The 22606-nt window shown below is 35.2% G+C and overlaps 1 protein-coding gene across 1 annotated transcript in view; it reads left to right on the forward strand.

Moving 5' to 3' along the window:
- The window catches only part of RSBN1L (round spermatid basic protein 1 like), an 83093-nt gene extending 63460 nt beyond the window's left edge, over nt 1–19633 (forward strand). Inside the window, exons 4-8 of the mRNA XM_032276418.1 lie at nt 6756–6893; nt 9669–9811; nt 13566–13733; nt 18281–18389; nt 18474–19633. Coding sequence (XP_032132309.1) covers nt 6756–6893; nt 9669–9811; nt 13566–13733; nt 18281–18389; nt 18474–19112 — 1197 coding nt within the window. The 3' untranslated portion in view covers nt 19113–19633. The remainder of the gene's footprint in view (nt 1–6755; nt 6894–9668; nt 9812–13565; nt 13734–18280; nt 18390–18473) is intronic.
- Nucleotides 19634–22606: the final 2973 nt, after the last annotated feature.

Raw genomic sequence — 22606 nt, forward strand, 5'->3', positions numbered from 1 at the left:
AAAAAAAAAATAAATAAATAAATAAGGGACTCTTCTCCCCACACCCTAAAAAAAAAAAAACCTCAGCAGAATTGAACCAACCGCTTCTGCTCCTACCCTCTCAATTTTTTGGCTCTAATAATGATCCTGTTTTTGTATTTTCTTCACATTGGTGCTGATACAAGCTAAAAATATCTATTATATTTATTGTGGATCACTATGAAAGTATTCTGAGGAACTTTTAATATCTTGGAATGTTGATAGGTATACTAAAACAGCCACACACACACACTCACTCTGCAGTCCAAAATAGTGTAATGCTGGACCAAATAAGTAATATTTGTTTGCAGTGGTACTCTTCGGAAACTTTAATAGCTGGTGTGCATGATGAGCCTCCTAAACAAGAAGGGTTTTCCAGACTTAGTAGACTGTAGAGCTCTCTCTTCAGGGAACATGTTTTGGGAAACACCAGGTTGTTTCAAGTGAGTTGTTTTTTGGGGCTTTAAAAAAAATTACTTATTATTATATTTGCCTATTCCCCTGTTGCAGCAGTTTTCATAATTTACATAAAACAGTAGCAAATCTTATAGATTTGTTTTAGACAGCATATCTTCTGTTAAGAATAGGCTACTTTTTTCTCTTTGTAGCAAGCCAACCTCAGAATCCTAAGGTTTTTCTTTTTAAAGATGGCATTATATGAGTAGAATATTAGTTTAAACAGTTATTTCATTTTCTGTTAACCAAAGCTGCTGAGATATTGGTATCGACACTTAACTGGCAGTGGGTATGATAGGTCTCCTACTTCTGCCTTCTTCTTTCCCTTTATAATATTTATAGAGAATTTATACAAGGGGAAAAGTGAAAATGTGGCTATGATGGTCGTGGAGTTTTGTGGGGAGAGATAGAAGATTTAGATTAAATATGTTATATTTTTTCTGAAGGCCATTATTTAAATATAAGCTTTTCCAAAGATATTAAGTATCATGCCTGTCCTTTATTGTGTTCTGTTTGAGAGATCTATATAACTAGATTAAGAGGAACTATATGTATAATCTTTATAATTCAGTGCATTTCTTTTTTTAGAAAGCAAATATATTTTATTATTTTTTATTTAATTTATTTTTTGAGACTGAATCTTGCTTTATCACCCAAGCTGGAGTGCAGTGGCATGCAGTGGCGCAGTCTTGGCCCACTGCAACCTCCGCCTCCCTGGTTCAAGCATTCTTATGCCTCACCCTCCCGAATAGCTGGGATTACAGGCACCTGCCACCATGCCTGGTTAATTTTTGTATTTTTAGTAGAGATGGGGTTTCGCCACATTGGCCAGGCTGATCTGGAACTCCTGACCTCAAGTGATCTGCCCGCCTGCACCTCCCAAAGTGCTGGGATTACAGGCGTGAGCCACCGCGCCTTCCCTATATTTTAAAGCAGTGATGTGTTTTGACTTTTTTCAGGTTAATTTTTTAACTATATCAGAAAACTGGTTTGATTAATGTTTACTGAAGTGAATAAAAGCAAATATAGTAAGCTCACATGGAGAGTCATCAGGGTGTGAGGTTTTCCAGATAAGTGATTTTTTTTTAGAAAATGGAAATACAGTTTTAAGTACCAAGATTTTATATAAAAATATCTTTTTTACTGAACATATGCAACATAATGTAACTTTATTTTCAGTATTGGTTTGCCATTATTACAATTCAGATATGTTAGGGCAGCTGCAGCTATGCTTACCCTTTGCCCCTCCTTCCCCTTCTAAATTTGTGGTTTCTTTTCCTTTATGATTTTAGATAGTAGTTATAATAATTGTGCCTAATATAGGAATGGATATGTTTCTTAAGAAGAGGACCTTTTATGAGCCATGGTCTTTGTGACATTTACTTTGACCATTTAGAGATTCTTCTTATCTGTTACCTCTCCCTCCTCACTGCCCTTGAGTTCTTTGCAGTCTGATATAGTCTGGATAGGTGATTTGTAGAGAATTGAGGCTTGATGTTTTTTTGTGTGTGTGATATTGCTGATTTAACTTTATTCTATGTAATAGGTGGATTGTGGATATTTGGTGTATAGTTTTGCAACAAAACAGGTGTCACCAAAATCAGGAAGTATTTACATAATTGTGAAAACCATGTGGATTTCATTCATTCATTCATTCATTCATGGAGTCTTGCTCTGTCGCCCAGGCTGGACTGCAGTGGCATGATCTCAGCTCACTGCAACCTCTGCCTCCCGGGTTCAAGCAATTCTCATGCCTCAGTCTCCTGAGTAGCTGAGACTACAGGTGCAGACCGCCATGCCCGGCTAATATTTCGTATTTTAGTAGAGACAGGGTTTCACCATGTTTCTCAGGCTGATCTCAAACTCCTGAGCTCAGACAATCTGCCCGCCTCGGCTTCCCAAAGTGCTGGGATTATAGTTGTGAGCCACCACGTCTGGCCTCTTACATTTTATTTTAACGGCTTAAGTACCATCATGTATTTTGTCAAGAGGTATGTACTTTTTAAATTGGAAACATTGTTGTGTGTAATTTGCCGTAATAGTTACAAATGATGGTCTGAAATATTGGGTTATTAAACTAGAAATCTGTATAAAATGATACATAATTAAAAGTTATATTACAATGTATTTTAAAATGTAATACTTTTACAGATTAAGATTTTGATGACTTCAATTTAATTTTTAAAATTTGGTTTGAGTTTAAATATGTTTCTTCAGGTGGGTGATCATAGTTTTATCTTTACTATTGGAGAATAAATGTTTTGGAAGATAATTGCTGTTTTGTTTTAAACATGTGATAGCTAAGCGATTTTTTTTTTTTTTTTTTTTTTTTTGAGACGGAGTTTCACTCATGTTACCCAGGCTGGAGTGCAATGGCACGATCTCGGCTCACCGCAACCCCCGCCTCCTGGGTTCAGGCAATTCTCCTGCCTCAGCCTCCTGAGTAGCTGGGATTACAGGCACGCACCACCATGCCCAGCCAATTTTTTGTATTTTTAGTAGAGACGGGGTTTCACCATGTTGACCAGGATGGTCTCGATCTCTTGACCTCGTGATCCACCCGCCTCGACCTCCCAAAGTGCTGCTGGGATTACAGGCTTGAGCCACCGCGCCCGGCCTCGCTAAGCGATTTTATAAAGGACAATTTCCTACTAGAATTTATTTTTGGTTTTATTAATGGGACAGTGGGATCTACTTTACAGTTTTTGTATATTTTGGTTAAAAGAGAGAGATTTATACTTTTGTTATAATAAGTTATTTGTGAAAGTGAATTTTACATATCATCTGTATGTTTTATATATGTTTTGCCATGAGGTAGGAAGAACTAACTAAAAATTCAATTAGGATATTTAGCAATATAATCTGTATTACTTCACTTTAAAAATTCAGGGTCTCTAAAAAATCCTTTGAAATATTTATGAATTTTAATAGGACCATACTTTAAAATGATCAACAAAAGATACAGCCTTTTCTTAGGTAGTGCCCAAACTAGACATAGAATGGGGGGAAAATAGTTTTTTGATTTATTCTGTCTATTGTGTTAAAAATTTTTTTTGAGACAGAGTTTCACTCTGCTGCCAGGTTGGAGTGCCAGTGGCGTGATCTTGGCTCACTGCAAGCTCCGCCTCATGGGTTCAAGTGATTCGCCTGAGCCTCCGAAGTAGCTTGGACTACAGGTGTGCACCACCACACCCAGCTAATTTTTGTATTTTTAGTAGAGACGCAATCTCACCATGTTAACCAGGATGGTCTTGATCTCTTGACCTTGTGATCCACCCGCCTCAGCCTCCCAAAGTGTTGGGATTACAGGCATGAGCCACTGTACCTGGCATATTATGTTAAAAATTTTAATGTTTAGGTCTATACTAATTTAGACATGTTTTGTTCTATTTTTAAATAAGCAAAATTTATAAACTTGGAAATTAATATAATTGTGTAATTTGAATGAAATGAGATGGTTAGGTCAGTAATACTTCTTCAGTCAATGAAATAATTATTCTAACCTGAAATAGCATCATCTGGTCAAATTAAAATTAGTAAATAAAGTTTTTGAGTTATTACACAGCATATGATTTGTCTGTATATTACCACCCAAGTTTTACCCATTCTTTTCCTGTTAGTTTCTGATATATGTTTTTACTCACATTTAAATATATAAATTTTACACTACGAGGACTGAATGTTAAATTTGTTATCAATTAGTTCTGGTTTTATGATTATTGTATTTATCTCCTAATCTTTATAGTTTAATAATGTTATAGTTTTTTTGGTTTTATCTTTCTTTGTAGAATGGAAGTAGTTATCTGAATTGCAAGATGAGGTAGAACCCAACTATTTCAATTATACTTGAGAAATGGATTATTTCATGTATAGTATGACTTTTTAAAACTACTAGATTAATTGAAAGTTAGTTGTGCTTCACATTTTAGAAGAATTCACTTACTGAAAATTCTTTTCCTTTTCCACAGTCATCCCCTCCCGCCAAGATAAACTGCCCAAATTCTTTAGCTGATCGTTGTTGATACTGTGATGTTGTAGAATGAACCAACTCAGTGGCACGGACTTATTTGATTCTGGCTTTGTTAGAACTAAGTTAGTGTCTTAGATATCTGATTATAACAAGATACGGAAATTTATGCACAGAAAATTTACTTATTTGTATAAAGTGGAAATAATAGTACCTCTCTAATTTGACTTTTTTTTGGGTCTCACTGTTGCTCAGGCTACTCTTGAACTCATGGGCTCAGGTGATCCTCCTGCCTCTGCCTTCTGGGTAGCTGGTATTACAGTTTCATGCTACCACCCCTAACTCTAATTTGACTTTTTAGATACATTTCAAAGCACTTGGAAAATCTGTGTTTTACAGTATCCGTTGTTGATTTCACTTTCTACATAGCTATGGTCTCTCAAAATTCCTTATGGCCATTTGCAGATCCAAAACTTAGAATCTCAGAATCACTTAACAGATTTGATGTGTTATATTCTGGCAAATGTGCTAGAGTTCAGATTGATACCTTTAGCTTCTTTGTTAGACTACATTACAGAAATGCATACTGATCACTGAATTTCTTATTGGAGTGCTAATAATGCCGCTAAACATCTAGAGCCTGAACACTGTTGTAGAGTTAGGTTTTAACTTTTAGCTTTCTCAATATAGGACATGATAGGAATTTTTAGGAGACAGGAAAAAGATGAGACAATGAGTACAAGATGGAGGCACAAGTCCCAACTGTTCTTTTTTGTTTTTTGAGACAGAATCTTGCTCTTTTGCCCAGGCTAGAGTGCAGTGGCGTGATCACAGCTTACTGCAGCCTTGACTTCCCAGGCTCAAGATAGCCTGCCTCCTCTCAAAGTGCTAGGATTATAGGCCCTTAATTTTCTAACTTATAGGAATGTTTTGTGGTTCTGAGAAGTCAATTTGTAACAGTTTAGGAAAACGTAAGCTTGGAAATTTGGTGAATTTATTAAAGAATTAATGTCATTATTAAACCGCCTTGCTGATTATAATAACAAATGAGATTCTTTGTCTTAAATGATTTTGTTATGAAAAGATGTAGATTGGGGTTTACTTTGTTACATTGTGATACTCTTACCAGCCATAATTGTAAGGATTCAACTTTTAATGTGACTCTCTTTTATAATTTTAATGTGACTATATTTTATAATCTGTGTCTATGATGTGATGAAAGTTGACTATCCATGTTTGTCTGAAATACAAGACTTACAGTTTTAAGACAGATAGTCCTGGGAAAACTGAGATAAATTGGTTTCCTAAATTTTGTGTCCACAAAGGCTATTTCAGAGAAAGACAATTAGAATTTTGCTTATTATTTGGCTGTCAGAAGGAGTTGTTTTGCTTGAAGACAGACTCAACTTGTTTACTAGAGTTATTATATAGAAAATACATAGGTTTCTTTGTCAGGATTTAAATATGCTGGCAAAAATACAGTTATCAATGAATCCTGAGATATAAATGGCTTTGTTTTGGCTCTTTGAATGCCACCCATTTGCTAGCATTATGGCAGGTAAGTTTATATCATTATCAAGTTTTCTTCAGTAATCTGTTATAAAACATTCCAGTTAAGAAACCAAAGCTCAAGGAATATAAATGATTTCTGAAAGTCACATAGCTGATACATAGCAAAGGCAGATTTGGATCTTAGGATTCCTGATTCTTAATTTCTAGTAGTTTCTCACGACAGTTAATAACAGATATATAAACTGGATCCTAGTTAATACGGTAAGATCAGAAAAGAAGAGCATCCCTGGTGGCGTTTTAGACAGATAAGCCACTGGTGATGGTTAAATGTTTTCGGAGGGTATAGTTTTGAAAATTTTGATTAAAAGATACGAACTTCATTACGCTTTAGAAAAATGCAGGTACACCAACTTTTGAATATTCAGATAATGATTTCCTCTCTTCTAGGGAGATGTTGTCTAGAATTAATGTTTATTTGTCATAACTAGAAAAATGCAGGTACACCAACTTTTGAATATTCAGATAATGAGTTCCTCTCTTCTAAGGAGATGTTGTCTAGAATTAATGTTTATTTGTCATAACTGTGTTTTCATAAGCAGCATGTAGGAATAGAGAAGGTAAAATAGCATTAGTGCAAGTTCTATTTTTAAAATGCTTATCTGTTACTGTTAGTGAAGTTTTTTTTTTTTTTTTGGCTTTCCTCATATGATACAATATTCTGAGATAATAATTTACTGTTACACAATGAATGATAGCAAGCATTATCTTATGTGTAACTTTTAATTAAATCCATATTCTTCAGGTAAAAAGAACGTATTCTCATGGTACTTACAGAGCTGGCCCAATGCGACAAATAAGCTTGGTGGGAGCAGTTGATGAAGAAGTAGGAGATTACTTCCCTGAGTTCCTTGACATGTTGGAAGAGTCACCATTTTTAAAAGTAAGAAATAATCTGTCATGGGATTAGAGTTGTTTTGTTTTTGTTTTTAAAAAAGGCAAGAAAAACTAATATGAGTAATCTGACTTGGGAGTATTTCTTTCATGCTACATGCAATATAAATGAATGGCTGTTCCAGAATTAGAAACATTTTGGCTTTATTTGAACTGGAGGGAATGAGGGCAAGAGATGGGAAACGGGAGTAATTCTTGTGTATTGTGTACATGTCGTATCTCAGGTCCTAATTGTAATGGCAAAGCTAAGTGGTGGACCATGAAATTGAAATAACACCTGTTACACTTTAGGAAATTAGTTGCCATGTGTTAATCAGCTCTTAGGAAGTACAGGAAGGATTCTACTAAAAATGTTTAAGACAAAGGAACGGCAGTTTAGCATTGTGGAAAACTGGCCTGTGAAATTACACATCCATATTTTAGCCTTGGCTCTGCCTATCTGGGTTGGACAAGCCATTTAAGCTTTCTGGGCTTCAGTTTCATCATCCATAAAATGTTTAGGCAATGTAGGCAAAGACCCCTTTATTTTAGTTATTTATTTTTTTGAGACAGTTTCACTCTGTATCCAGGCTGGAGTGTAGTGGTGCACTGTGGACCCATGACCTCCCTGGGCTCAGATGGTCCTCGCATCTCAGCCTTCCAAGTACCTGGGATTACAGGCACATGCCATCACACCCAGCTAACTTTTGTATGGTTTTTTTTTTGTGGAAATAGGGTTTCACCAAGTTGCTCAGGCTGGGCTTGAACTCTTAGGCTCAAGTGATCCTCCTGTGTTGGCCTCCCAAAGTGCTGGGATTACAGGTGTGAGCCACCATGCCCGCCCACCCATAGTCCCCTTTAATTTTGCAGCAAGATTCCTTTCTTTTCTTTTTTTTTTTTTTAAACAGCTTATTCATTTTCAGAAAATATTTCTTATTGTGAGCTGCTGTGGCTATCCCACTGAGAGAGGGATCTCTGAACTGTGTAGTTAGGTTAATTATTTAATCAGCAACTCAAAGGTCAGTGCAAAACTACACTGAAATTCAGGGTCCAGGTGAGCAACAGAATGTGACAAGATTTCTAATACTCACCACATAATCTATTGGACATCTCTTCTTTTATCACTTCTGCTTGCTTGGTGTTTTTACTCTATATGTGCATATATCTTTTCTATTCCTTTTGTCTTTAACCCTGTTCCATTCCCTTTTCCTTTTTAAACTTTTTGTTGCCTTTCTACTTCTCTCAGGTAGTCACATCATGGAATTAGGTTGCATTTATAATTGAATTATATTTAAAAAGTATCAAGTATTATTTAAATGGTTGCTTCAAATTTAATTTTCAAAGCACATGAACTTAAATCCATTATTTCTTTTTCTTTCTTTGTTCCTTTGTCTTTCTTCTTCTTTTTTTTTTTTTTTTTTTTAAGTAACGGAGTCCTGCTATGTTGTACAGGCTAGTTTTGAAGTACTAGGCTCAAGCAGTCCTGCTTCAGTCTCCCAAAGTGCTGGGATTACAGACGTGAGCCACCTGCACCCAACCTAAATGCATTGTTTCTAAAGAAATTTGACAATCCTTTTTGAAAAGAGGGTGTGCAGTGAATTTTTTTTTTTTTTTAATTTTGTTCTCCACATTCCATGAACAGTGGCCATCAGTTTCCTCCTTCTCTCTTTTTTTTGTTTGGGATGGGGTCTCACTCTGTCATACAGGCTGCAGTGCAGTGGCATGATCTCAGCTTACTGCACCCTCTGCCTCCCAGGTTCAAGCGATTCTCGTGCCTCAGCCTCTTGAGTAGCTGGGATTACAGACACGTACTACCACACCTGGCTAATTTTTTTGTATTTTTAGTAGAGACGGGGCTTCTTCATGTTGCCCAAGCTGGTTTCAAACTCCTGGGCTCAGGTGATCTGCCTGCGTCAGCCTCCAAAAGTGCTGGGATTACAGGCGTGAGCCACCGTCCCCTGCTGCCTTCTTCTCTTTTCTGTTTCCTCCTTCCCTTCTTTCTGTCTGTCTTTTTCTTTTTGTTTGTTTTTGAGACGGAGTCTCACTCTGTTGCCAGGCTGGAGTGCAGTGGCACAATCTCGGCTTACTACAACCTCTGCCTCCTGGATTCAAGCGATTCTCCTGCCTCAGTCCCCCAAGTAGCTGGGACTATAGGCACCTGCCACCACACCCTGCTAATTTTTGTATTTTTAGTAGAGACAGGGTTTCACCTTGTTGGCCAGGATGGTCTCAATCTCTTGATCTCGTATCTGCCTGACTCGGCCTCCCAAAGTGCTGGGATTAAAGGCGTGAGCCACCTAGCCCAGCCTTGTTCTTTCATTTTAAAATACTTAATTTCTGGTTTAAGCCAATAACCTCTTCAAGAAACTGAAAGAAATGTGTTTTGATTTTGTTTTGGTTTTCGTTTTTATTGATCATTAAAGAGGTATCCAGTTTTTAAATTCAAATTTAATTGTTCATTTTTATAGATTATTATGAGAGCACTTGCTTATTTCATTTGTTAACATCATATGATCCATTTGGTAGATGGAAGAATAACAAATGATGAATATAGTGAATCATACCTCTAGCAAGGTAGAAGGACAGAACCATCCAAGCATAATTATTTTCTTGGTGTGTTTGAAACAGTTTTTTGAAGCAAAGTATATCAATATATAGGGATATATTCAGTATTACGTATTTCAGGTTAAGTATAAATCTGTGTATGAAAGCATGTCAGGGGAACATATATACTTGAAGATACATTTTGAAAATAATTGCTATCTACGTAATTATTTGTCTCCAGTGTACACTGCCATGGGGGACGCTATCTAGTTTAAAGTTACAGAGTCGAAAAGATAGTGATGATGGTCCTATCATGTGGGTTCGTCCAGGAGAACAAATGATCCCTGTGGCTGATATGCCAAAGTCACCTTTCAAAAGGAAAAGGTATGTTGTATACAAATTTTTATTGGAGGAGATGAGTGTTTGTATGTTGGGGTTTGTACGTTAGTTGAAAATTGGAGGAAGGAAGAAGGCAAAGTTTACAGCATAATTGGAATATAAATTTGAAAATAGCTATCTATGCTAATATAATTTGTTATAAAATCTAAAATGTAAATAAGGCATGAGAAATGTAGGCAATGACAATAAACTAATGATGAATGGAAAAAATGTCATTTATAAGATATAAACTATTTTAGAATGAATTTAATAATATTCAGAACCTGTACTAAGAAGACTAAAATATTTTATGGAGAATATAAAATAAGATCAGAACAAATGGAAAACCCTACTGTGTTCTGGATTGGGTAAAAATGATAGTTCTTTAAAATTTTTTGCATTTCAGTTGAACTAACACTTCCAGTCCTGGATAAAATGATTTTAAAATTTTTAAGGAAGTAAACTTTTCAGTGAAAGAGAAGATAAGTGAGAGGGAGCTTATGATACAGGATATTAAAAGTCACTACAAAGTTTAAATAGATCATTGGAATAAGAGTCCAGAAATAGATCTGAATATATTGGGAACTTAATATATGAGATAGGTGGGAAGAGGAAGATGTATTTAATGAAAAATGCTGGCATAATTGGCAGTCCATCTGAAATAAAACAAAGGCAGAGCCCCTACCTTATACCAGAAGTAAAGTAGAGAATTAAGCATCACAGATAAAACAGTTAAAATATTAGAATAAAATTTTTTAAGTCTGGAAGAGACTTTCTTAAGCAAGACCAAACAGTGCAGTGGCAACAGTATTTAGGAGGGAAGCGACATCAACAGTGAAGTTCAAAACTGTGACAGACTGGACTAAAACATTTGTAACTCATGACAGACCAAAGTTAATGTAAAAAGAACATTCTCAAGTGTAAACAACCCAGTAGAAAAATAAACCTCAGGTAGTTGTTTATTTTAAAAGAACTGTGAGATATTTTTAACTATTATATTGGCAAAAATTATCAACATAGCAATAATACAGGCTGGTAGGTATGTGAAGAAACAGTTTATAATATATTGTGGACTGGAGGGTGAGCTGCTGTAATTTTGTTAAAGTAATCTGGCAATAGCTCATAAAATTTAACATATAACTCTTTGATCTAGCACTGCTGCTTTCATCCCAAGAAATAAAAACTCTAAAGGTAAATAAATTTGTGGTAAGAAAAACATTTTAAAATGGTCTGAATGCCTCTCAACAGGTGAATGGTTGAATAGATTTCATACATTCTTATTAAAGAGTATAGTGAGGCTGAGTGCAGTGGCTCACGCCTGTAATCCCAGCACTTTGGTAGGCTGAGGTGGGTGGATTACCTGAGGTCAGGAGTTCGAGACCAGTCTGGCCAACATGGTGAAACCCCATCTCTACTAAAAATAAAAAATCGGCCAGATATGGTGCCACATGCCTGTAATCCAGTTTCTCAGGAGGCTGAGGCAGGAGAATTGCTTGAGCCCAGGAGATGGCGGTTGCAGTGAGCTGAGATCACGCCACTGTACTCCAGCCTGGCTGACAGACCAAGACTCTGTCTAAAAAAAAAAGAGTAAAGTGAAATAAGCCAGGTGCAGCGGCTCATGCCTGTAGTCCTAGCATTTTGGGAGGCCGAGGTGGGAGGATAACTCGAATCCCATGAGTTTAGGACCAGCCTGAGCAACGGAGTGAGACTCTCCCTCTACAAAATAAAAATAAAAATATTTAGCTAATGTGGTACATGCCTGTATCCCTAACTACTCGGAAGGCTGAGTCAAGGACTGGTTGAGCCCAGGAGTTTGAGACTGCGGTGAGCTATGAGTACATCACTTCACACTCCAGCCTGCGTGACAGAACCAGACCCTGTCTTTAAAAAAAAAAAAAAAAAAAGAATATGGTGAAATAGTTAAAATAAGAGTTTTAAAAAATATATTGCTCTGGATGGATATTCATGACATTTCAAAACAGCCAAATGTAATGTGTCTAGTATGATTTTGTTTTTATCCAAAGAAATAAATAACAAAACCCTTCTATGTGTGATTTAGTATTTATGTGAGCACAGAGAAAAGTGTGGAGAAAATGTACATTAGGTTAACGTTGATTGGAATGGATGGAGGTGGTGCTAGGAGAGATTATAGCTTTTTCTTTAGATAACTAAAGGTGATTTTACTAGTTACAGTGATTATTAAGTTAAAAAGAAAACAGGGGAAAAAGTGATTGAGTAAACTCTGGGTTGCATAATGTCAGGGACTCTGTTGGGTTTTTTACTAATGTGTCTCTAGCACCTAAACACAGTGTCTTGTACTTAATATTTATTGGATGAATAAAATTTTACAGTTTAATTTATAAATTAGTAGTAAATGGTAAAAATCACTGTGTTCCTCAGTGATTCCTAATTTTTTTTTAAGAATTTATGGATCATTTTGAGAATCTGAAAGTCTTTCCTCAGAACAATACAGATAAACACACACTTTTAGATGTAATTTAAGCGGGTTCACCACCACCTTGAGGAACTTCCATTCACTTTAGGGTATATAACCCATGGTTTATGCGATGATAATAATAGTCTGACAAAAACAGTGTGTCAGGCACTGTGCCAAGTGCTGTATATGTGTGAATTCATTAGAATTTAGTATTTATGAAACTAAATCTCTGGGTTTGAGAACCTGTTAGGTTTACACAGGAAGCAACATCATGTAGCATTCTGACACATGTACAACATTAATCACAAAGGGCCAAAAAAAATTATATGTTTATATGTAATAAGACTGTAATACAGGGGTGCACACAGAGCAGTTAAATAAAAAAGATTAAGGGTGGGAGAGTAGAGAGCCAGTAAGGAAGAATGATCCCTGTGAAGATAGACAAGGATGAGAGGAGACAATTATGGGGGTAATCCAGAGTTGTGTCTGGAAGAAACAAAAGCCATACAGGAACATAAATAAAATGATGATTCTCAGCCAAAGAAACTCTTCTTACCTGTTTCCTTGCTTACACCAAAATTGGAGAGGTTTCTGCAATGAGTAAGGCTAAGTAGGCAGCAAATTCTGCATACATATTCATTCTAGAAGGAAAATGGTGGAGGAGAGTGCCAGCGGGAAATGGCTATCTTCAAGACAGAGCTAAGGATTTCCTTTCTACCTCCAATAAACCATGCATGTTTTGTGGAAGCACTTATTGCTGGGTGCTTTCTTGCTAAATCTATTTTTTTGATCCTTCCTTTCACTAGACTATAAACTCCCGCAAAAGTAGGGTCCTCATCTGTCATATTCACTAGCGCCAGTTCCTAGATAGTACCTACCACATAGTATGTGTCCTATAAATATTGAATTAATGCATTTTTAAAAGTTACCCATTTCAGTTATACACACACACACACACACACACACACACACACACACATATATATATATATATATATATATAAATGTATATAAAAAATCTTGTGTTACCCAATTGATCTGAGTGAGGGCATGGTACCCAGCCCGAGGTAAATATTCTGGGTATAGGGAAACATGGGTAAATACCACCATTTGTAATTTAATTTTTTATCCATGTAATTTCCTTACAGTTGTCACTTTTGTTAAGGTATATTAGAAAAATGAAGGTATCGTATATGTGTTTTTGTTTGTTCTTGTAGAATTTGACTTGACAGCAGATTTCATACTTTTTTGTCTGAATTATATAATTATTGAATGATGGCAGTTGTCGCTATAGAAATGTATTTTTTTTTTTTTTTAAACCAGAACTACCAATGAAATAAAAAATCTTCAGTACCTACCTCGAACAAGTGAGCCCCGTGAGATGCTCTTTGAAGACAGGACAAGAGCTCATGCAGATCACATAGGACAAGGTTTTGAACGACAGACTACAGCTGCTGTTGGAGTGCTGAAGGCTGTGCACTGTGGAGAGTGGTATATATAACTACTGCTGTTTTAATGAAAGAATTTCTTGGCTTCTACAATTTTACTTGGAAAGTCTTAGTAATTCCTCCTTACTATGGGAAAAAAACTTGAATTTTTTACCTGTATTTGGATATCTTAATTGTATAATTGTTTTCAAGATTTTAAAATCCTAGAATCTAGGTTTAGTCATTTGGGTTAACTAGAATAATTAATTTCATGTGTTAAGTGACTAGATGTGAAAAAAATTAAGGCAAAAGAAAAACTAAGGCTTACCTGCTGCTTATTGTATGCCTTTTTACAAATATTGTTAAATTTAATTTTTCTCAACTACTTTTTACCCCATATTTATCATATAAGGAAACTGAGGCTCAGAGCTGTCAAATAATTTTTTTTTACAGTCATATAGTTAATAAGTGGTAGAGCTGAGACTTATTTCAATCTGATTCCATACTCTTTTGTTTTCTCTTCCTCCTGCTTTGCTATACTTTTTCTAAGGTGTGGTTTCTCTTTATTATGTATTTGCTTTTCTGTATTCTTTTTTTTTTTTTTTTCAGTTTTGTTTACAAGTTTCACTTTGAATATTTTGACAGATTAAAAAATGGATTATTCTATTGAATATACTGAGGTGTCATCTCATACATTAAGTAACTTTACGTGTATTAAACTGATAAAAATACAAAGCAAAGTTATTGTAATTTTGCAGCCAGGCATGATGGCTCATGCCTGTAATCCCAGCACTTACGGATGCCGAGGCTGGTGGATCAGCTGAGGTCAGGAGTTCAAGACCAGCATGGACAACATGGTGAAACCTTGTCTCCACTAAAAATACAAAAATTAGCTTGGGGTGGTGGTCGGCATCTGTAATCCCAGCTATAGGGAAGGCCTTGAGACAGGAGAATTGCTTGAACCCAGAAGGCGGAGGTTCCAGTGAGCCAAGATCATGCCATTGCACTGCAGCCTAGGCAACAAGAGCAAAACTCCGGCCCCTAACAAAAAAAAAAAAAAAAAAAAAAGAGATAATTTTGCTTGCTTAGACTTTTGTTTTCCAAAATCAAGTATTGTTTGGGTATGAAACATGAGTTAGGATATGCTATTTTGCTTATCAGAGCCATTTAAAAAAATTTTTTTTTAAATAAGACAGAAGTCCTTATTCTGTTGCCCAGGCCAGAGTGCAGTGGTACTGTCGTGGTTTACAGCAGACTTGACCACCCAGGCTCAAGCAAGCCTCCTGCCTCAACCTCCTGAGTAGCTAGGACTACAGATACATGCCACCACATACAGTGAATATTTGTTTACTTTTACATTTTTTAAAAATTTTTATTACTCTTCCTTGCAGAGCAGGACTCATAGGCAGTATGTCTAGAGTTGGCCTATTTTTAAATTTTTTGTAGAGATAGGGTCTTGTTACATTGCACAGGCTGGGATCCCAAAGTGCTGGGATTACAGGCAGGAAACACTGCACCTGGCCTTATTAGAGCAGTTGAAGTTAAGGGGAAAAAAAGGTAAAAACAGGCTGGGCACAGTGGCTCACGCCAGTAATTCCAACACTTTTGAAGGCTGAGGTGGGCAGATCACTTGAGGTCAGGAGTTCAAGACCAGCTTGGCCAACATGGTAAAGCCTCTCCTCTACTAAAAATACAACAAGTAGCTGGGCATGCTGGCGCTCGCCTATAACCCCAGCTATTTGGGAGGCTGAGGCACGAGAATCGCTTGAACCTGGGAGGTAGAGGTTGCAGTGAGCCAAGACCATGCTGCGTTTCACAAATTTTGCTATCGCATTTTCATTTCAGTTGAGGTTATCTCTAATTCTTGTTTGATTTCTTTTTTAACCCATGGGTTAGAGAAGTGTTGTTTGGTTTCCAATATTTGAGGATTTTTTCCCCCAGATTTTTGTTGTTTTTCATTTCTAATTTAATTTCCCGTGGTCAGAGAACATATTCTTATGATTTTAGTCCTGAATTTCTTGGGGTTTGTTTTATGGATCATCTTGATGAATTTTTTTATGTCCACTTTTAAAAATGTGTATTTTGGCTAGGTATGGTCACTCACCTCTGTAATCCCAGCACTTTGGGAGGCCAAGGTGGGTGGATCACCTGAGGTCAGGAGTTCCAGACCAGCCTGAGCAACATGGTGAAACCCATCTCTACTAAAAACACAAAAATTAGCTGGACATGGTGGCACATGCCTATAATCCCGTCTCCTCGGAGGCTGAGGCATGAGAATCACTTAAACCTGGGGAGGTGGAGGTTGCCGTAAGCTGAGATTGCACCACTGCACTCCAGCCTGGGTGACTGAGTGAGACTCCGTCTCAAAAAAAGTGTATTTTGCTATTATTTGGGATATAGTGCTCTATAAATTAAGAGCAATTAAGTCAACTCTGTTAATAATGAGTGTGGTTCATGTCTTTTATAGTCTCACTTATTTTTGTCTACTTGTTATTTTAACTTTGACATTGGATTTGTCTAATTTTCCTGTCAGTTTTTCTAGTTTTTGCTCTATTTTTTTCTTTTGTGACAGCTTTATTAAGCCATAATCACATATCATATAATTCACCCATTTAAAGTATACAAATGAATAGTTTTTAATATATTCACAGAGTTGTGGCAACTACCACTAAAATTATAGAGAACATTTTCATCACCTCAAAAAGAACCTACACCCTTTAGTTATTGCCTCCCCAATCCTCCATTCTCCATCCTCCTAACCCCCCACTAATATACTTTCTGTCTGTATATATATGTCTGTTAACATCTAATAAATGGAATCATATAACATGTGGTCTTCTGTAATTAGCTTCCTTCACTTAGCATAGTGTTTCGAAGGTTGTTCCATATATTTTGAAGTTGTGTTCTTAGGCAAGTACACATGTAGAGTTGTTATTTCTTCTTGATGACTTGACCCCATTTTTCATCATAAAATGTCCTTCTTATACTTGGTAATATTCCTTGTCTTGAAATTAACTTTGTTAATATAGCCAATTCGGTCTTCTTATGATTGTATTTACATGCTGTATCTTTTCCCATTGTTTTTCTTTTAACTTATCTGTATGTCTATATTGTTGTTCCATGTAGATAGATATCATATAGTTGGGTCTTTTTTTTTTTTTTTTTTTTAACCCAGTGACAATCTGTCTATTGGAGTATTTAGATGATTTATATTTAATATTAGTAAATATTAGTAAATTTGGTTTTCAATTTACCATCCTGCTTTTTCCAGTTTCCTTCTTTATTCTTTTTTTCCTCTTTTCTTGTCATTTTTAAGCATTCCATTTTACCTACATAATTTGCTAAGTAGCTTATAGCTCTGTGGGCTTTTTTTATTTCTTGTTTTCAACTTACTACAATCTACTTTCAGCTAATATTAGATTTTTTTATATAATGTGTAAGAACCTTTCAGTAGTATGCTTCCATTCCCCCTCCGACCATTTCTGGCCTTCGGGCTAATTGTCATGTATTTTACTTTACATATGCTATAAGCCCTACACTGTATGTTGTTACTTTTGCTTTAAAGAATTACTTCTAAAGAGATTCTTTAAGTGAGAATAAAATCTCTTTCATATTTATCATTAGTTGTGCTGTACATTCCTTTTTATAGATCTGCATTTTCATTTAAGGATCATTTTCCTTCAGCCTGAAGAAATTCCTTTAGCAGTCTTTGTTATGCTAGGTTTCTGGTGACAGATTCTGTCAGTTTTTAATTTGAACATGTTTTTATTTCACATTTTTGGAGGATTTTTTGGTGGGTATAGAATTCTAGATTGACTTTTTCTTCCAATACTTTAAATATAGTCCATTCTCTTCAGGCTTGCATTGTCTTTGGTAAGTCTATGGTCATTCTTATTCTTCTTTCCCTGTATTATAATGTAATGCATGATTCTCAGATTTTCTCTTTTATCACTGGTTTTTAGAAATTTAGTTATGATTTGCCTTCATGTGAGTTTGTTTATGTTGTTGGGAATTTTATTCTAAAATCCACTTTTGAGCATCTCCGTAAAAATGTAATTCCTAATTGAATAATTGGAGAATTTTTTAGAATTATATTTAAAAACATGAGTAATCTCAGCAAACACCAACAGTTTATTGTTTTAGTACTTTTCTAATGAAGTCTCTTAATTTATAAAGAGTTATATAAGAGTTTTATGCATCAGTATAGTTTTATTATCTTCTGTGGAAAGAAAACATTCCCTTTTCCTCATATTTGCTTCTAATTTTTATATAGTATTTACAGCTTTAGCATTTAAATTTATGAAGCATTGATCTTATTCTTCAGATAGAACACCTAATTTTCCTGGTTTGCATAATTTACTAATCCAGATCATTATAATTTTCCAAACTCTTATGACAAATATCTATGCAAAATGAAGTCAGTTTTTAATCTGTGTTTAGGTTGAAAGTCATGGTGTTGGCCCTTTCTTTAAATATGTGAAATGGTTTTCCAATTACAGTTTGAAAGACAGTACTATGGTATTGACCATAAACTGTTTTTGCTTTGAGTTTAATAAGGACTCAAGAGAGTGAAACATTTATGGCAGATTCTTATCTCATTTTCTTTTTTAGGCCCAATCAACCCCGTATAACCAAAGATGTAATTTGTTTTCATGCTGAAGATTTCTTAGAAGTGGTTCAACGAATGCAGTTGGATTTGCATGAACCTCCACTGTCTCAGGTGTTTTTAATATACTTATTGTCTTTGGTTTAATTTTTATTATAAAGAGACTTATTTTATATTTCTTGTTTTATTATTTTTTAGTGTGTCCAATGGGTTGATGATGCAAAACTGAATCAACTGAGGAGGGAAGGCATTCGCTATGCCAGGATTCAGCTATATGATAATGACATTTATTTTATTCCAAGGAATGTTGTTCATCAGTTCAAGACAGTTTCAGCTGTATGCAGTTTAGCATGGCACATTCGGCTCAAATTATATCACTCAGAGGAGGACACTTCTCAGAATATAGCTACTCATGAAACAGCCACATCATCAGATTCCACATCATCTGTTCTTGGACCTCACACTGACAACATTATTTGTGCTGTGAGCAAAGCCTCCTTGGATTCTGTTTTTTCAGATAAACTTCATTCTAAATATGAATTACAGCAGATTAAACATGAACCTGTTGCATCTGTAAGAATCAAGGAAGAACCTGTGATTGTTAATATTCCTGAAAAGACTAGAGCAGTGAATAATATGGATGGCAAGAATGTTAAAGCAAAATTGGATCATGTTCAATTTACAGAATTTAAGATTGACATGGATTCTAAATTTGAAAATAGCAACAAAGATTTAAAGCAAGAATTGTGCCCTGGAAATCTAAGTCTAGTTGATACAGGGCCACATAGTTTAGCACATTCAAATCAAGATAAAAAAGACGATGACATTTTGTGCTAAATTTGCATATACCATCTAAAATCCTTTTAAAAAAATTTAATTATGTAATAAAGATTCATGAATTCTGAAAGCAAGCCAAGGACTTGCTCCTGTCTGTTACAAAACGTAGTTTATGTAGCTTTGTAACATTCCTCAGTGCCTGTCCATAACTGTGAAGTATCAAGCACTTAGGGCCAGATGCACTGTAAACATTGCAGGTTTAAACATAAAGGAGTCTTTAAAAAAATCATTTACGTTGTAATTTTAGGTTTTAGAATAGAGCTGACATTAACATATATATATATAAATATATAAATATATATATATATATGTGTATATATTTTGTAATATGAGCCAGAATTCTTTTTCAACAATTTAAGGCTTTTCCATAGAGCTTATTTATATCCTTTTTTTTTTTTTCCGTTTCAAATGTGTCAGCACTGTAGTGTAAATACCTTTTAAAATATCTTTTTAGTGTGATTTATACTGAAAAGTGAGCCACTTAATAAAGGTTCATATTAATATGTTTTCTGTTGAGTCTGCAAAGACAAACTGACAATTCATTTAAGTCATTTGTTTGATACATAATGATTCTGCTGGTATATCAATTTAGCATGGTAATGGAGTGCAAATGTATGTAATTCAAATCTAGTAAATATTTAAATTCTCTACACAGTGCAGGCTTTTTTTTTTTTTTTTTGAGACGGAGTCTCGCTCAGTCACCAGGCTGGAGTGCAGTGGTGTGATCTCAGCTTACTGCAACCTCCGCCTCCCAGGTTCAAGCGTTTCTCCTGCCTCAGCCTCCCGAGTAGCTTGGACTACAGGTGCATGCCACTACGCCCAGCTAGTATTTGTATTTTTAGTAGAGATGGGGTTTCACCGTGTTGGCCAGGATGTTCTCTATCTCTTGACCTTGTGATCCACTCGCCTTGGCCTCCCAAAGCGCTGGGATTACAGGCGTGTGCCATAGTGCCCAGCCTGTGCAGGCCTTTTTAACAACCAAGACTCAAGAAAATGTGCATCTGTGTGTGTGTGAGTGTATATATGTATATCATATTTTGCAAAATTTTCATAAATTGATGAGTAAGATCAATATGTGAAATTTCTTAGCCCTACTCTCTGGAAATCATTGAAAAATTTTTATATTAAACTATTATTGAAAGCAGTTTAGGTGTAATAGAAACAGTTTTAGAAAGTTGGGAGAAACAAGGTATGTTAATGATAACAAAGCCTTCTAATTATGAAGTTATGTGGCCAGATTACATAGCCTACCATATTTTCTTTGTTGTGTATGGAATGATAAGTTTAGAGAATTTTCTTACTAATGCGTACCCCTTTACTAATTAATAGGTGAGTATAAAATCTTTAGTTACAGAAAGCTTAATTGTGAGCAATTAAAATCCTTTTACATTTTTCTTGCAGAGTGGGAGAAAAATATGGCAAATACAAAATTGTAAAATAACAATGACAATGACTCAACTGCCATAAACAGATACAATTAACAAAATACTTTGTGGTACTTCATCTCTCTCAGAATTCCCTTCCTACTTTAGCAAAGGCAAACAACTTGGAGTACTTCCTTTTCAAAAGAAGCTCTAGAAGTTTAATTAAGGTAGGAGACAGATTGCCAGTGCCTAACTAAAGATGAGTAAAACAAACCTCTTTAGTGATAGACTCACTATTTGACACTGCTTCCACTATTGTAATTAAAAGTCAGACAGAGGTCTTTGATGTATGTGTTGCTGTAAGAAACTCTGCTCAGTGCAAATCTATTTTATTTTGTTTGTTTTTGGTATTATTCTGGCACATACTTTGGTTGATGACTTTCAGTTGGAGTTATTTGTGCTGCCATTTGGGCTACTGTGGCTATTTCCATTTCTGGCCTAATGTACCCACCCAAACTGCTCATATTTCTGGTTAGCGATAAGCCATTTAGGAAGAAGCATTATTTCACTAGTACAAATAAAAGTTAATTGCAGCAATGATGTCAGTTCTGGCTTCTACTTTAATAAAAGGATAGGCAAATATCATAGGAAATCTTCATGGTTTGTAGGAAATCAGTGTTTGCAACACAGAAAGTTTCATGGAATAGGGAAGGTATAAATCAAGATAAGGATTTTTATATGTCATTGTCTTACCATGCTCCCAACCTATTTAATCTGTTTTAAGCTAAATATATGGATTTGCACCTACCTTTTTGAGTGACGAAAGTTCTTAACAAACCATTATTGAGAAATAAGAAGGGATGTGGTTAAAATGTTTTTCTGTTTCTTTCTTTTGAAATTTGAGGAATGATATATTTAACAAAAGATGTGTTTTACTTCCAGTTTTCCAGTAGCATATACATAGATGCATTGAGGTCATACTGTGAGAAAATGTCTTTAGGTATCCCTCCAAAATATGAGCCTTAAACTTTTTAACTTAAAGGAAGGCATATCTAAAAACAACCATAGTGGTTGCTTTTATGTATATTTTCCTATATAACCTATAGTCAGACTTACCTATAATTTGAAAATTTAATTGTTTTAAAAATGCATATATCTCTGAAGGTAAAGTATAGATCAGTGGGCTCAAGATTTCCAGGTACAGCCTTGTTATCGCCTTCAGTAATGCTTATGTTCCTTGTCTCACGGGTTATAATTTTCAAATCCTCTTCAGATACAATCTGAGAACTTATTGACTACCTTTGTTACATGCAAAAATTTTCTATTTTAATATTGCATTGTAGTAATGATTTTCTAGTTAGTATATTCCAGTTCTTTATCTGAATACAAGTTTTTTGTTTTTATTTCCAGTTTCTTGGACCAGAACAATAAAGTAAGACATAGTTTCTATATGGTCATATACTATATAGAATAAAGAATTGTTATATAAATTATTAAATGGATATACAGACCTTTACATAAAAACTAAGGTACCTCAGTGGAATCTGCTATAGTGCTTCCCCCTCCCCAGCCCCCTGTCTTGTTTATACCCTTATAGCTATCTAAGTAATACATATTCCATACTCAGGTTAGCTGGTTAGCTAGCAAAAGAATTAATATTTGTAGTATTTACTTGCAAACTTTATTGAAGCCATATTCGTTATCTTCCTTGTTACCAAGGCTGTTGACTTTAAATAAAGATTGAGTTGATCTTGCACAACACTGTATATGTGTGTGTGCATGTGCCTGTTCCTGTGTCTGTTAAGTTTGTGGGAAATAATTATGTTTGTTTCCACATGTATCCATTTTTAATCCATTCTGTAACTCTTCTGGAGGGGAGGTCATTGAGGGTAGGGAAAATTTTATTTTTTGAGTTGTCATTAAGGTATTTTATTAGTGTTCCTGAGTGTAAAACAGTTTTTTCTCAAATACTTATGGCAGATAAGAGCATTTTTGTAAATAATAAATTAGCACCATTTGGGTAAATTTGCATTCTTTTTTTTTTTTTTTTGGACAGGTTAATTGTAATGTAAAGCAGGTATCTTAAAATTCATTTTACATTTAGTATAGGTGCAAAATTTGTTTTTGGAG

The sequence above is a fragment of the Sapajus apella genome, unplaced genomic scaffold (assembly GCF_009761245.1).
Source record: "Sapajus apella isolate SASKATOON/1434 unplaced genomic scaffold, GSC_monkey_1.0 scaffold7, whole genome shotgun sequence".
NCBI classification, from domain to species: Eukaryota; Metazoa; Chordata; class Mammalia; order Primates; family Cebidae; genus Sapajus; species Sapajus apella.